The sequence below is a fragment of the Echeneis naucrates genome, chromosome 6 (assembly GCF_900963305.1).
Source record: "Echeneis naucrates chromosome 6, fEcheNa1.1, whole genome shotgun sequence".
Lineage (NCBI taxonomy): Eukaryota > Metazoa > Chordata > Actinopteri > Carangiformes > Echeneidae > Echeneis > Echeneis naucrates.
The window spans coordinates 16433280-16449304 of NC_042516.1; the positions used below are offsets into that span (position 1 = coordinate 16433280).

Sequence of the window (16025 nt, forward strand, 5' to 3'; positions counted from 1 at the left end):
GGGATTGTGGATGTCCATTATTAGATTTTCTAAATTATTGATCTCAAAGTGGACAGAAAGCAAAACAATCGTGCGACTACGATTGTTGTACATTTGGCTGCATTTACAGCTGCTGCTGTAAATAGTAAGTCAGATAGATCCCGCCCCTCCATGGTTGGGGCGGAGTCATGGCCTCGTGGTTAACACTGTCGACTCCATCACCAAGGTAATAATTCATGTAGTTTATCTAAATCTAGTCATTTATCTAAATTCTTCAAAAAGAACATGTCCGACCAATTTTGTATGAAGAGATGAATATCAGAGAAAACACATTTCTCTGAAAATGATTTAGACTATTTTGTTTTTGAATGCCTTAGCAAATATAAGATACAGAAGTATTGAGTTTTTTGTCAAAGTTGTTAATTCCATCTTTATATCCCACACTTCAGAGTTATAGTCCCAAAAGCTGTAGGTTTCACATCATTCCAGATTTACTTAGAGCTTCTTTTGAATATATATTCTGGGCAGTCTTTGTTACTACACATAATATAAACAGCTATTGTACAAATTTTCCTCTGTATTACAGTGAAGGGAGACGCTGAAGGATGGTTGTGTTTATACAAGTTGAAAATAATAAAAACAAATTTCAATTACATTTGATATGCAAAGAATACTTTTAATACAAAAGTTAAGTATGAATTCAAAATGTGTGGTTATCATTGTGGTTATGAATGTTGATACATTGATTTCAAGATTATAGTCTTGATTTTAATTTAGAGCTTGAATAAGTATTGAAATGGATTATGGAATTGTTGGGGTTAGGGTTAGGGTTAGGACGAATCAAATCATTTCTCTTTTTCCACTTTATCTATAGTCTCTGTAATCCAGTCTACATAGTTGGCCACCTTGGTATAATAACCTTTGTAAGCTCTGTCAATACATGGGGGTCCCCAGGACACAATGCCAAACAGATAATGAGGCCCATCCCCTGTAGACATCATAGGTACAAAAAATGGGCCACCACTGTCTTTCTTACAGCTGTCCTTCCCCTCTGCACCAGCACAGAACATGTTGTCAGTGAATGTCATGCGCTGAGTTTGTCGCTTGAAATTTGTATCCTGGCATTTATCAGTTGAGTAGACCCCGATGTGAGCATATTTCAACATCTGTGATGTGACCATAATTTTTGAATTTGTGTTTTTTTCTGTGAACCCCCAGCCAGAAACTGTGCCTTGCTGATCTTCGACCAAGCCTGTGTTTGCCTCTGGCAGACAAATGGGGAGGAGGTTTGGACCAAGATCCACCCTTTCAGAGAATCTGATAAGAGCAATATCATTGTCAAAATTGGTGCGGCTTTCAGATGGAATGCTAGTATCATAGCCTGGATGAATTATGATCCTCTGACTGGACATGACAGCTATGTTAGACTCCCCAACACGTGCTGTCATTCCGTCTACAACTGCACCAAAGAGCTCCAAAGAAGTTTCCCTTAATCCCTCCACAACATGAGCTGCTGTTACTGCCCATCGGTCATTGATCAGTGATGCTCCTCCTCTTCTTGGCTCTTTTATCAAAAGTTGCCAGGGTATCTCTCCCAGGGCTGCATCCTTCCCTCCTAAAATCCTGCCTGTGCTCAGAGACCTCCTTTCAGGTATTCCACATACTGAAAAACAAAAATTAATCAATTAATTTATACGAAAATTAAATTAAAACATGTAAGAAGTATATTTAATGTTATACCTGGTTTGCATTTTGGCATCTGTGTCGCTCCACTACTTGATACCCATTCACCAAGAGCACTGCAAGTGTAGGTGTCTGAAAGATTGAAGGCAAGTTGGTAAAACAACTATAAATCAATCGAACCCTTGTTGCTGTTTTAAAATGTGTTCAGAAAAGCAAAGTGTAAAAGCTTCCTCCACTCACCATCTCCATGTAGCATATAGTACTTTGAACTGCAGTTAAACTGGATCTGGTCTTCATATTGAGTGTGTAAGCCATCTGAACCCACCAAATGAAGGATACTATCTTCTGGGATATCAGGATGGCCACAATTAACAGCTATATGAGAGAAAATATGGGGAAAATACAATTTAAACAAACAAATAATAGAGACAAATAAATAAATAAAATTCTTAATAAAACCGATATTGGGTTTGGGTTGGTCTCACGTTCACAGGGATAATTAGGAACCCATATCCCTGTACTCAGACATGTTGCCACATACTTCGTTGACAGGCCCGCGCTGCCTTGCTACTTTGCAAAAGAAGAAAAAAATGATTTACCATTGAACATTTATATTAAATATACAGGAATTAAAGGCACTCCATCCACTCACATTTTTCACAACATGGCCAAGATCGCATGTTACTGTCACTATTTGACCTGGAAGATATTCTGGTTCCAAAGGACTCGCAGTGGAGTGTGAGGTAACCGCTGCTGGACAGACCTTACCTGCAATTGGCATATAAAAGAGCAATTTTCCAACAAATGTCTGAATAAATGTTTTTTTGTTTGTTTGTTTTTCCCATTATGGCACATGAGGAGGCTGCTGTACCCCTGGTCTTGAAGTGGAAATTGAAGCCTTTGTTGGTGCCATAGCTGTCAGAAATGAAGTGGATTTTGACTTCATTAGAGTGGGTGAGGAGGGGAGATGGAGGAGGTGTCCGGCCACAGAATGGTCCCAGAGTCCCAGAAGAGGTTTCAATCTGCAAACAGACCAGGTAATGTCATACATTTTGTGATTCCTAATTCCTGCTCACCTTCCCTGCTCCTTTCCCTGTATGTGTCCAGCAGCATGTACAGTACCTTTAATTCTTCACTGTAAATGTAAACTGCAAAATGTACGTAAATATTCATCCACTTTAAAAGGATGCATTTACATAAATCATCTGTGGGGTATCAATGAATATGTGCAACGGAGAATTTTACACCATAAAGAGAAATGTGAAACTGGTGAATGCCCCTTGGAGTACACTCGAATCAGGTTAGACAGGTTATGTTTAGAAAACTGAATGGCTTCCCAATGAGGAGAGGAGAAAGGGATCTCCCTATTCTGAAGGAGTTACAAGTTCAGATTGGAAAAACATCTGGAGATTAGAGCGATGTCGGGACAGGGGCGTCAGTAGCTGCAATTCACGTGTAGGAAGGTTAAAAAATAGTTTTACACATGACCCTTTGGCTATACTTTGGTGGGAGGCTCTCAGGTAAAATGAATAAAGCAGTATATAGACGGAAATTCCATGGGAGAACCCGGTGCAGTGTAGTAGGACATTTATTAATAAGAACAATGAACCCCTTAAAAAACACTTAGGAATGCTTTAAAACAACAATACTGATGTCCTGGCACAACTGTGTCAGAGTTTTGAGCTACACAATGGGGAACACTTTCAATTGCCATATGAGAGCAACACCTATCCACAACCAGACTGAAGATTCTAAATACTGCCATTTATGTGAATATTTACGAATTGGTTTAACTCAATGTTCTAAGTTTTGGAAGCACTGAATGCAAAGAAAATAAAAAATCCCATAAAAATAGTAACATAGTGATGCTATATGAACTACATCGTCTTTGTTGTTCTGTTAAATTCACTCAACACATACCCTCAGTTCATCAATGCATTGGCCATCGGGACTTTGCTCCACATCAAAAACCTCAGAGAAGTGCAGCTCCAGTTGCAGGTGTGGCTCCACAGACAGGGTGTACTGACAGTCAGCATTCTCTGCATATGGACCAGGCCAGGAGGGAGTGGATATGTCGCCTTTGTTCAGCCCTGAAAGGTCCTCACTACAACTCACTGTGTTGAAGACAAGAGTTTGTTGTCATCACCAACATCATTTTGACTAACATAATCATGAACAATACAGAAACAACTTCGTCCTCATTTACTTCCCCTCTTTCCACTCCTTTTTTTGCTTCTGCTTCTGCTTCCTCTATTTTTCCATTTTCATTTCTCGTTTTACTTTTTTTCCCTTACTGTGTGATTTGTCATCGTCTGCCTCCGCCCATTAACTCATTGGTCTATGCACTCTACTGGTAAAGCGACTACTTGTACCTGTGCAAGTATGTTGGTCTGGACTTAGGTGATAGCCATGCCGACAGGAGCAGTGATATCCTCCGATGAAATTGTGACAGAACTGGGTGCAGCCATATTCTGAGTCATCCTGACATTCATCAAAGTCTGAGAGAACATATAAATTGAAGTTTGAATGGCAGTATACATGGTACTTTAATTTCTGTATACAATTGCTGCAGGTTTTTGGGGGACAAAACAAGGTTTCTGTTTTCCAGCCACATCGAGTGAAAGGAAACATCAGTTACTGCAGCATAACAGAAATGAAACTGTGAGAGAAAGTGTGAAAATTTCTTTACAAGCATGAGCTTTAGTCATTTATTTGGCTTACTTTTGAAATAAATGTTATGATTATAATAATCACACTGAAATAGGAAATGACTTGCAGACCATGACTAAATTAATCACAGATACCTGCTTTGTATTCATATGACATGTCAAATAATTTCCAAGGCAACCTTTGGAGATATAAACTACAACCAATGTGAGCTGTTCTCTAGAAATGTAAATACACAAGTAACCACACTCATGTAGTGATGCACCAAAAAAGTATGCTTTCTTGAGAAATGGGGAGAAAAACAAGCACAAACACACATTGGAAATTAAATTTGTATTTCACCTCAGTGCCTCACCTTGAACAGTGTAAAAGCCTCTGAAGCCAGTGTGCCTCCTGGTGTTTGAATAATCGGAGTAAAAAGTAAGGGAGAGACAACCGCCCTTGGAGGAGACGAGCATGGGATTTACTGTGTTCTGAAGTTCCTCAAACTCCTTTTTGCCACACAGAACAGAAATCAGGCTTCCATTTGAATAGACCTAGGGAAAGAGAAAGCAAACAAAAGCAGGAAAATACGTTGTCTAGGGTATAATAAGAATAGTTATTTTAATTTTCAGATATGAATTTGAAGTTCATCTTGACCCCTGACCTTAACTGCATCGTTTTCACAGTCTTGGCTGTCCTCCAGGTCCAGGTGGATGAACCTGATGGACAGGGTGTGACCTTTGGGGGCACACCTGCTCCAGTTTAGACTGGCATGGGGCAAGTATCCACTGGGATATCCTGGAGACTCCACCCATCCAAGCAGCATCGAGCATGCTGAGTGGGAGAGCAGAATGAGCTGAAGGCTGTAGGGGAGGATGGGAGATGAGAAAAGAGAGGAAGAGGAGAAGGGTATGGAAATGTGAAGAGCATAAAGTCAGGGGAAAAAGTAAGTATAATTTCAGGTGAGATCTTAGAGTTGAAGTCAAATGTGTAAAACAAAAGAAAATACACAAGTACACAATGCAATAAGCCAGACATTGTATCATTATCATTGGTTTTACAGCAATAAAAAGCAAAAATCTGCACCCACCTTATTATTAACATTGTGATCCGATCAAATCCCTCTTCAAATAAACTACCTCAAGATCTCTCTTCCCCTTTTCTTATTAATTTACTTAACATCTCTCTCTCTCTTTTGCTGGACCCTTTCCTGTCTCTCTCACATTTTGCATCTGTAAGCATTTATACATCTATTTGTAGATTGTAATTTTTTTTTCTTTTTGAGTATACAGTAACAAAGAGGAGTGACATGGCAGGAAGAAGGACGGATGGACTTTTCAGAAGAGTAATACACAAAGTAAATCCCTCTGCAGCTTTAGCGCAAAATCATTCCTGTGCCAGCAGTGCAGGTTCAGTGGAAACAATGGAGATGGAGTGAAAGGAAAGGGTGTGATGGTGAGAGGAAATGTCTCATTGTGCTGCTTTGCTTTGTGCAGCCAAAAATCAGTCTTCAACCCTGTAGCCATGGAAACACATGCAGACACGCATGCGCACTCGCACAGCGCTTACTTTGCAGTGAGAGGGGATAAGACAGGAAGGAAGCAGGGGAGAGACAGAGAAAGAGACAGAGAGAGAGAGAGAGACGAGGGGGAAACAGCAGATGAGGGTCACTGGGGTTTTCCACTGTGTAGGATTAGAAAAGGCATGAGAACAAGTTAAAACGCAGCCAGGAGGGGAAACATATGCACAGAAACAGTGTGGAGACAGAAGAACCAGAGCACCGAACGAGTGAGCATCAGAAAAAGTGAGAGGCAGAAGAGGTTTCGGTGTCTATGGTGCTCTTTGAGTTCAGATCATTTAAACAGCTGGAAGTAAGGAGCACGTTGAGAGAAACAGTGTGAAGGACACTGACAGGCAAGCCAAGATATTTCACACCTGTGTTGGATGCGCTGGCTACAGATGGCTAACTGTTCCAGTGAGGAGAAATACTCTAAAGGTGGCAGATGCTGTAATCGCTGCCCTGCAGGTGAGTCAATATCACATAGTTTCAGCCACATTTTTCTCTCTTTGGATCGCAAGCATGTTTCCAGGACAGAACATTATCTACTGTACGTTTAATCTGTGTGTTCAGCTCATCTGTAAAGCTCATGAACAGTATTATTATCATCTGCCATCCAATTCCTCTGTGTGTCTCACTTCTTTCTCAGGAAAGTACGTGAAAGCTGATTGTGACGGTTCACAACAGACCCAGTGTGCTGAATGTGGAAAAGGGCTCTACACAGCCACAAAAAATCACTTGAACCAATGTCGAGTCTGCAGTAAATGCAGTTCCCGTAAGTCACTGACATGAACATACAGTACTGTGTATGCACACACACACAATCTGCCACAAGTGCAAAACACAAATACAGTTCCTTCCTTTTCTTCCCCAACTGCATTTTCATGGTATAAATAGATGCTTTGCTGTCTCTTCACCTAACCATGATCATATTCACTTCTCTTCTTTTAAATTCACCAGACTGTTAATGGGGATAGTTATTATGAACTTCAACCGAATAGCAAAAGTTTGTTAAAACGTTTTTCAAACTGCATGGAGACTCCAAAGTTTCACAACAGGCCATATTCGTCAGGCAAAGTTTTGGGGAAATTTAGCTAATGATATCTGGAATGTTTCCTTCTGAAGAAGTGATGAAACCATGAAACTTGAGAGCGTTTAAAAGCACACAGATGAGTTGGAGAAAGTTTTTAGTTTTAATAAGGTCAGTCAATTGAAGCTAGTTTTACAGTTTCACAACTTATAAGAAATTAGAATCTAGCCCAGTCACATTTAGTTTGTTTTATCTGTATAAAATTGCATCATCACACCTTTCAGAAGATTTTAGAAACTTTTTCTCATGCATGGAATATTGAACAGGCCTACTGGAGGGGATTAGAGGACTTCTGTCATTCAAGCCACTACACAACATACTGTACGCAAAATTATCACAGAGATACAGAAAACAACTCCAAAGAGACTAAACTATTAGAAAGACAACTACAAAGAAGTGATTACATACACACAACCCCCACACACACAAACCTTTACAAGAAAAATATGTGCAAGACCTCAAGCAGGAGCAACAGAAGAATCTTTATATTTCTTTTTTAGAAAACAACCAGAGGGAATTAACAGTCTGCACAGCTACACAGAACACGGTGTGTACGTGTGAGGAAGGATTCTTCTGTCTTAATGAACAGTGTGACCACTGCAAGCCAGTGACCCAGTGTCGTGAGGGGGAAGGAGTCAAAATTCGAGGTAGGGGTCCAATATATGAACGAAATGGCTGTCTGTTCTTGGATGCATTCAGATCTTGTCCTTCTGACAGCTGAAATGACAATATCTCTTTCCTTATTTCAGCCAATCGTACCAGTGATACAGTCTGTGCTCCCTGTGAAACAGGAACCTACAGCAATGTGACAGATTTCATCTCATCCTGTAAACCACATATCAGGTAAGACATGTCTCCATGTTAACGCTTAATGTCACAGTTAAGGCTAAAGGAGGACATTGATCTATATAACTGTGAGTGAAGCACACAGCAGAGATGAAAATCAAAACATCACACATCACACCCACCGTTACTTTTATCCAAGCTGCAGGAATAGTTCAGGAACAGTTTCTGCAGCTGGCCATGGCATTTTTGTTCCATCTCATTCAGTGGAAAGACATTGAATATTTAAAAAAAAAAAAAATAAATGTAGCCTTTTTTTAATGTGATTTTCAGGTGTGAGGACTTTGGGAATGAACTGACCACTCCAGGGACCACAACATCTAATGCTGTCTGTGGTGAGCGCATACACCGTAAGTCTCCAGTTTCAATTGTATGTCCTCTTTTATACGTAACTGGAAATATTCTCTCAAAATATCATTTTGTGCAATGTAGTGGATGATCATAGTCTTAGTGACTCAGTGCGTTCCTGTTGGTCTTCTGTCATCCCAGGACTTGGAAGTCCCATCTGTCATATCTGTTGTTTACTGATGAACTACATAAAGTAGTACTCAGTAGGACTTCCTGTAGATGCTAATTTAGGGAATGAGGGATGTTATTATCACCAATCAATCATCATTTGAATGTCACAGTTCCTCTGACTCCTATTGATAATGTACAGAAATTGGCTATCTTCAAATGGCTACTTCCAGCACAGCATTGCACTAAATCATGAAACGAAAGTTGTCTTTAACAAATCAAATGAGCCCAACACACTGATCTTCCTACAGTAAAGAAAAGCTTTGACTCAATATAACAAACATGTTTGAATATAGTTTTTAAAGCTATGAAAGAGTTTTATGGGTTTGAACAACTGTATCTGTTTATACATGTAAACACACAGTTGTGTTACGCTGAGTGTTATGGAGCATCAATTAAATGTTAATGTCACTTACTGATGCTTTACAAGGAGAGTTGTAGCATCAGTATGTAAGACAATGAAATGTGATTATGTGGTATAACTACATTTTATTGTGTCAAAATAACTATATCCTTTATAATACTACAAAGTGTATGTTCTTAATGTCTCCACAATTTAAAATTGAATGAATACTCATTCATAATCTTTTATTCAGGCTTTTAATCATTTTAGCCATTACCTTGCTGACAATATTATGAATGAGAAAAAAAAAAAAAAAAAAAAAAGCAGCGATCAGTTCCCAGAAGTTACAGTATGTTTATATAAGGTGAGGTTAAGAAACCCCCTTTCTCTTTCTCCTGTTCAGATTGTTCCTGGATGTTGCCTGCAGCCCTGTGGTCAGGTCTGGTGTTGACTGCGCTCGTCATGCTCGCTGTTGTCATCTGCTGGGGGGGCCAAACGCAAATCAATGCGTCACATGTGTAGGTTTCTTCTATGTGTTTTGTGCACTTTTGTTACCGTACTCTGAAAAAAAAAAAAGAAAAAAAGTCTTGAAGAGGCGATAGAGCAGTTCATGAGCATACCCACACAGACAGCAAGCACACATGCTGACTGCTAAAATTGTGGGACACTTTGAAGTCATACAGTTGAAGGTCACCGCTGATTTTTCTGCCCTCCCACTGCTTCCTTTACAGTGAGCTCAGTAAACTCTGAGTAAGATAAAATTAACTTGGCATATGAGTTAGGAGTTTGTTTATATCAAATGGAGTGTAATATATGATGTTTATTTTGCACAGAGACAGAATAGTTCAGAGCAGGATGGGTCAGTAAAACCCAGAATGATTATATAAGGAGCTGTGTGACATGATACCAGACATGCTTGACAAGCCTGACAAACTGAATGGAGAAACCACATCCTGCGCATATTCAGCCTGACACAGTTATTTGGTATAATGTGACGCACACTTCACAGACAACCAACTCATACTGAGAAACAGGTTGTACGTACGAGGCACACTCCCATAACTAGATGTTTTGGCTGACGTTGTGTCGTAATTTTCATTGACATTTGCTCTATTTCCAGTGAAACAATGGGTCAATACCGGAATTTACAGATGAAATGTAATTAATTAAGGGAAGTTCTGCCCGTGTGTGTTCTCCCACTGTGATGGTGAAATCTGAGTTTAAGAGTAATGATACCAGACAAAAGATTACATCAATGGTATTAATTGTTCTTTTAGTCACTTTGGCCATGTTCGCAGCGACTCATAATGTTCAGATGTTTACAGTAAAATGGAAGGGTTAGGTCTGTATTCTTAGTATATTCAAAGAAATTGTATTATTAACCAGTAATACTGTGTGAAGAAGATGGTTTCAAATTTACTTGGCGATGGTATGCAGTCTCTGTTATTACTAGGAGAATTGCAGTTAAAGCAAAAATGTGCCTGGCTTGTTAATTTACCTGAATCTGAGCATCCATCCGTCTTCAACTGCTTTACGAGGTCAGGTCACAGGGAGTATCTCTGCCTTCAACTTAAATATCAGTTTCATGTGCAGTCTACTCTGCCAGCAGTGTTTGGTTACGTTGCATCAAGCAGTGATGCGAGTAATGGTCCGCTATCTGAAATACACGTGTGAACCTGCGATTTAATGCCATCAGCAGAAAAACAGGGAGAATTCCCCATGAAATGGGTCCCTCATTCATTCATGTTCAACCACCACTTATCCGTTTCTGGGTCACAGCGGGTGCTGGGCCAACTTACATTCACAGTGTAAAATATGATACAGGGGATCTCTTCGAGGAATTTATATACATAAATACATTTTACCGAGCAAACATGAAATTATTCTAATTACCACAATTCTCATGACATCTTGACATGACATGGCTGGGGTCTTCTTTGATCCGAGGCTGTGGCTCCCTAATGCTACTTAGTTATCCATGACCGCGCTTTATGCAGTTTTAAAGGTGATTGTAAAATGTTAGCAGCCAGAAGTTAGAGTGAACTGAACTTTTGGGAGTTGGATGGCTGTTTGAATTAGCCTACATAGAGTTGATGCTTCTGGTGTATTAAATATAAAATAAATATATGGATTTAAAACATATAATTGAGATGTTTATTGTGAAGGCATTCACACTTTTTTCCGACCTAAAAACATGCTTTTGGAATCTCTCATACATGACGTGAGTCAACTCTGACTGCAGAGCCTTGTTAAAATAGAAACTGCTCTCTCACAACTGCCTTTCAAGTCAGCACATAATGATGAAAGATAAATTTAAAGATATCCATTTATTGTAGAAGTCATACTGAGCTGTGGTACATTTGAATTTTGCATGAGTTGGTGTACAGGAAACTTGAAAAGTTGTACAATATCTTAATTCACATCAGAATTCTTCATAGTCCAGAAGGGTGTCAGAGATTATAGTGTCACCCAGAGGCCACATAATGAGTTACAGTCTACAAATTAAAGGCACAAAAACTACCATGGCATATGTAGAATGGTTATGAAAGACATCCTTGAAATCATAAGAAAGAATAATTAATTATTATTTTGTATCCCTTTTTTTGTGAGAAAGGCAGGCCCACTGTTCCTGTTAACTTGGTAGATGTGGTTCATGTGGCACATCGCACATCGTTGGAGCTGCCTTTACCAGCCATTGAGCAGAATGGACATTGTCAAGAGACCTGCGCTGCGGAGGACTGCACATTGCCACTTTTTAACACAGGTAATTAATCTAGTTTTAATTTTTTATAATACTGATAAAGGACTTGATGGCAGAAAAGAGGCATGAGGATTCTCAGCGAGGCTCTAACCGCAGACGTGATTTATGAGTATTTAACGTTTTAACACATAAGAAATAAACATAAACACGTGTAATCCATTCAGTCCAGCTGTCAAATGGCAAAAGTAGTGATGGACTATTGACTTAAAAGAGAATGTGTAGGAAAAGGTCATATAATGCAGGTATAGTGGGGGGGTCACATAACCCAGAAGCGCTGACATTGTGCTGTGACTGCGCTCCATTCAACCCCTTTGGGATCACAGTGCACGTTTCACACAGCAGTGCAGCATTGCTTCGAGGGATGTTGACACCAACGTCTGACTTTCTCCACCTCCTCCTCAGATGATAACTCAGTCAGCTTCAGCACGGACAGCAGCCTTCCTATAACACCGTTTCAAGTCTCCGTTTCATTTGCTGAATCTGGTCACCACAAGGGAAGTTCAGGTTGCCGGCGGGGCAGCTTCCTCAGGGCTCACTCTGAGCCGCAGGAGGACGAGTGGTGCGGCACATAAAGTCAGTGTTGTAGCAGCTACTGTTGGAGTTTAGAGGAGATGCTGCAACTACTGTGACAAAGTCCCAACTGCTAACTATATGAGTAGGATTTTTCTTGGAGAGTTGAAGGTGGATTGTCATTTGTCCCCTCCTGCTGGACTTAAATGAGAACTTCACATTGAGTGATGTGACGTCTGTGTGGCATTGGCAGGAGGCTAACGTAACATTCATTGTATACACAGAAATTATTGTGAAATGACACTGGTGGTGCTCTTTACTAGATTCAGCCCACTTGATGTGAATTTTTCTTAGATGGGAGCTTCTCAAGTAAAAGCAGATTCTGTCTGTGGTCACCAGCTGCAGCTCATTGCTATTTATTTTAAAGGTTGTATCTGGTGATTGTCAGCCAATTCAATGACAAAACAGACTATCACAGTAACTGTGTAGTTGAAGTTGTCCTACTTTATTCCTCGTCGCATTAGCTGACAAATAGTGTTTGGTGTCAACTTTTTTTGCTCCTGTTCTTAGAAAATAATCCTTTTTTACATTTTTTTTTTTTTTCATAAAATGTGTTGAAGTAAAAATATTAATTATAATTCCCACATTATCCTTTAATGTAAGCTATGTATTTGTAATTATGCCTTAAAGGATTTATAATTTAACTTATACTGTTCCAACTTCAGTTGAAGCCAAAACGTTTCTCTCTTCTTTTAACATGTAATGCAAATTTTGAAAATTTTCTATTATTTATAAACCTGAGATATGAAGCAACATTACCATACACATATACACACACACACACACACATATACACAAAAAACACAAACAGACAAGAGAAACTGTTGACTCAGAGTGGGGTGTATTTAAGATCACTGATGCCTGACAGACGTCTGATTTGTTTATAACAACATGGAGACAGATAGTGCAATAAGACCAAATATGTTGGAAATGTTTACAGAAGTCGGGAGTCATTCTGCTCTGCTGCTCGTCTCAGTTAGTGGCATCAGACAGGAATTAATTACAAAACAACATGTGATGTTTCAAAATATTGCTGATTACAATAAAAAAAAGAAGCTATGGAAATTTTCATTGTTGTACCAAGTCCTAGACTATTTTCTGTTAAGATGCTATTCTCTAAATAAACATCTCAACTTCAATTTTCCTTCTTGAAAACTTGCTTAGCAACAACCCCTTGAACTCTCATCTCCTGCAGAGAGGGGAAAAAAAAACATCAAGGGAGGGGGAAGGGTGGGAGCAAATGGGGGAAGAGAGGGGTTGATGTAAATGAATAGTGAGAATCAATACAGCAGTTTGGCACACCAAAGCAGAGCCAACCCCCCGCTCCCCGCGCACGCACACAGACACACATCCTAATCTGTCTCCCTCTCTTTCCCATAGTGCTTATCTCCCACCTCCCCCCTCACTCTTCATTAGTCACTTTCTGCTCCTTCTCCTGCTTTGTGAAACCTCTAAAATCCTCAATTTTAAAGCTTGATCCTTGCTGGCATTTCTTTCCCAATTCTCTCCTGAACTATGGACACGGCATCAACAGCATGCTGTGCTGTGTTGACTGAAAACAGAGGTCTTAAAAATCCTGACAGAGCTAATCAGTAGAACAATGCTCATTGTTTGAAATCTTAATCAGCATTGACAGAGAATCTGTAATCTTTAACTCTTACAACCAAAATGTGATCTGATCTACACCAGTCGGCCTGTTATTGCATCACTCCACTGAAACATGCATTCAAGAGTCCTTGGCCTCCTTTTGTGTTTCCTTTGTTGAGTCCTCCTTCATTTTTGCACCAACAAATCTGTTTTAATAAAGGCATCGCAGTGGAGCAGGAAAAGTCCAATGGCTAACTTCCAAACCTGGTCTCATTTGCATGGCCTCCCTCATTTATCATATCAATTTCAGCATATTTCCTCTCTTTAAGCTTCCGTTTTCCTTCTTCCATACGGCTCTGTCCTTTCATTCCACTCTGACCTCTTCCTCACCTCTTTTCTCTCCACCTATACATCCTTACCAAATGCAGCTTGTCACCTTCCAGCCAGTGCGTCCAGCCTCGGCCTTCTTTCTCACCTCGCTGTACACACACCAGTTTGTCTCCCTCCCAGCTCACTGTAGTCTGCGGAGGCACAAAGATGTCATGTAATTAGTATGTAAAGTGGCTCACACATTCAATCACAAGGGCCTTTGTGTGATGGGAAAGAGTAGCCAAGGGTTCAACAAACTATTTTTTCCCCCTCTCTTGTTTCCCTTTTAAGAGTCGCTTCCTGTAGCCCTTTTTTTATATATGTATTTTGGACAGCCTTTATTGTCAATGCTTATTATTATTCAGGCTCCCCATAGTGAATGGATTTGGGGGATGAAAAATATAGTATGTTGTTTTTTTTTTACTTCTTTCTTCTTCCCCTTCCCCGCATCCCTCTTTGTAAGCCAGAGCCAGGATTTGAACAGCAGGGGAGGTTACAACACAAAATTGTAGCAATGGGTGGGTCGAATTTGTGCCGACACTTCAAATTAAAACTAAACAAAGCAAACTTGTGCAACAAGAAATTATACTATGCAGTCACTGTAACATCAAGCGAGTCCACGTGCCCAAACAGGTTAATGCACATATTCAGAAAACAATATACTAAACACCTGACAAGTGCGTCCATCCACAGGTCCCAGGTCCTCAGTGAATTCTTTCCCAATAGTGAAATCCATGTTGAAGTTCCTCAGTGTGGTGATGGTGCGGATCTTCATGGCCCCTGTGGCCGGATCATGGCTGATCTCTTTGGTGGGCTTGAGGAGACACACGATCTTCCTCAGAGCAAAATTAATATCTGAGCAGGCACACAGAGGATAAAACACAGTTTAACATTACTTCATTGTAAGGGAGCCTGTTTGTCACAGACAACAATGTGTGTGTGTGTGTGTGTCCGGGGTCATGCAAGGGACAAGGTAGTAGTTAAATCACAATGCTGCTGCTGATGAAGATGGTGGCACATCATGAAATCAGTGGCACAGGAGACAGTGTGTCATTGTGTGTCGCACACACTCCAGCTGTTGTGAGGAGGCTCTCACCTAAAGCTCCGAGGTAGCTGTCCATGTTATCTTGCTCCACCAGGTGAAACGTCCCGGAATAATCGGGTTTAGACATGTTTTGTCAGTCCAGACCAAATCTGCGTTCTTCCTTCTTTTGTTTTCCTCGACCGAAGTCTGTATTCCGCCTTCTGTGTAATATCGCTTTCACTTACGCAACTTCTCCGGACAAAGCCCCGAATGGACGGGAACTGAAACCGCGCTGCCTGCTGTGTGTGCCGGTGTCTGAGGCTCTGGTTACACCGCCGCCCCCCCGGAGGTGGACCCCTCCCCCCCGGAGGTGGACCCCTCCCGACGGATCAGTCAGCCGGAGACCGGAGCCTGACGGGGCGGTGCTTCGGCCCATGAACCGGGGGGGGGGGGGGTGATCAATGCACATCTGTTGATCACTGTGGTGCTTTTTGTTTCACACACACACACAGCAGAGATGATCAGAGAATATAATAAATTAATCATCTGTCTTATTTTTTATGTTGAAAATGTTTCTCGAAAAATGCGCATCACGTTCTTCACGAGGTTATTTGTTAAGAAAGGGAAAATGGGGGCAATCACGTGTTCAACGTGTAATTGTATTAAAATAAAAGTTACTTTTGTTAAAATGTATAAAATATGGAGTATAATGACAGATAAAGCAGAATACAGTCTAAAGATTAAAAACTTAGGTTTCTTTAATCTCTTGTTTAGTGGCAGATAACTCACTAAATCAATCAACTGTTGTTGTCTTAAACCTCAAGACTCACAGCCAAACATATTGATCTAATATTGATCTTTTGATCTATTGATCTTGATGTGCACCTAAAACAAGAAAAATGCTGAGTGGCAATTCATTTTGATTTTTTTAATCAGTCTAAAGAAATCCTTACATTGGCTGCTAAAAAAAAACAAAAACAAAAACTGAAGAGCTGTTCAAACAATAGCGTGGACGTAGCTCCTGTCATTGTGGGACAAAATAAAAGGTGAAAT

At 40.3% G+C, this 16025-nt stretch overlaps 3 protein-coding genes across 3 annotated transcripts; 1 reads left to right on the top strand and 2 right to left on the bottom strand.

The window, feature by feature from the left end:
* Nucleotides 1-553: 553 nt before the first annotated feature.
* On the bottom strand, nucleotides 554-5546 carry c1s.2 (complement component 1, s subcomponent .2). Its single transcript, XM_029503970.1, has 11 exons — nucleotides 5402-5546; nucleotides 4976-5174; nucleotides 4685-4865; nucleotides 4035-4160; nucleotides 3583-3776; nucleotides 2534-2684; nucleotides 2315-2430; nucleotides 2148-2229; nucleotides 1903-2037; nucleotides 1720-1794; nucleotides 554-1642 (listed from the first exon to the last, which is right to left on the bottom strand). The coding sequence occupies exons 1-11, from the start codon at nucleotides 5413-5415 to the stop codon at nucleotides 825-827; spliced, it is 2091 nt and encodes a 696-aa protein (XP_029359830.1). The 5' UTR covers nucleotides 5416-5546; the 3' UTR covers nucleotides 554-824.
* A 412-nt stretch (nucleotides 5547-5958) lies between these two features.
* Nucleotides 5959-13131, top strand: LOC115044822 (tumor necrosis factor receptor superfamily member 5). Its single transcript, XM_029504103.1, has 8 exons — nucleotides 5959-6337; nucleotides 6519-6644; nucleotides 7460-7606; nucleotides 7709-7802; nucleotides 8076-8152; nucleotides 9065-9177; nucleotides 11272-11425; nucleotides 11825-13131. The coding sequence occupies exons 1-8, from the start codon at nucleotides 6256-6258 to the stop codon at nucleotides 11992-11994; spliced, it is 963 nt and encodes a 320-aa protein (XP_029359963.1). The 5' UTR covers nucleotides 5959-6255; the 3' UTR covers nucleotides 11995-13131.
* On the bottom strand, nucleotides 12798-15322 carry rbp5 (retinol binding protein 1a, cellular). Its single transcript, XM_029504141.1, has 4 exons — nucleotides 15045-15322; nucleotides 14619-14803; nucleotides 13999-14100; nucleotides 12798-13181 (listed from the first exon to the last, which is right to left on the bottom strand). The coding sequence occupies exons 1-4, from the start codon at nucleotides 15118-15120 to the stop codon at nucleotides 13128-13130; spliced, it is 417 nt and encodes a 138-aa protein (XP_029360001.1). The 5' UTR covers nucleotides 15121-15322; the 3' UTR covers nucleotides 12798-13127.
* Nucleotides 15323-16025: the final 703 nt, after the last annotated feature.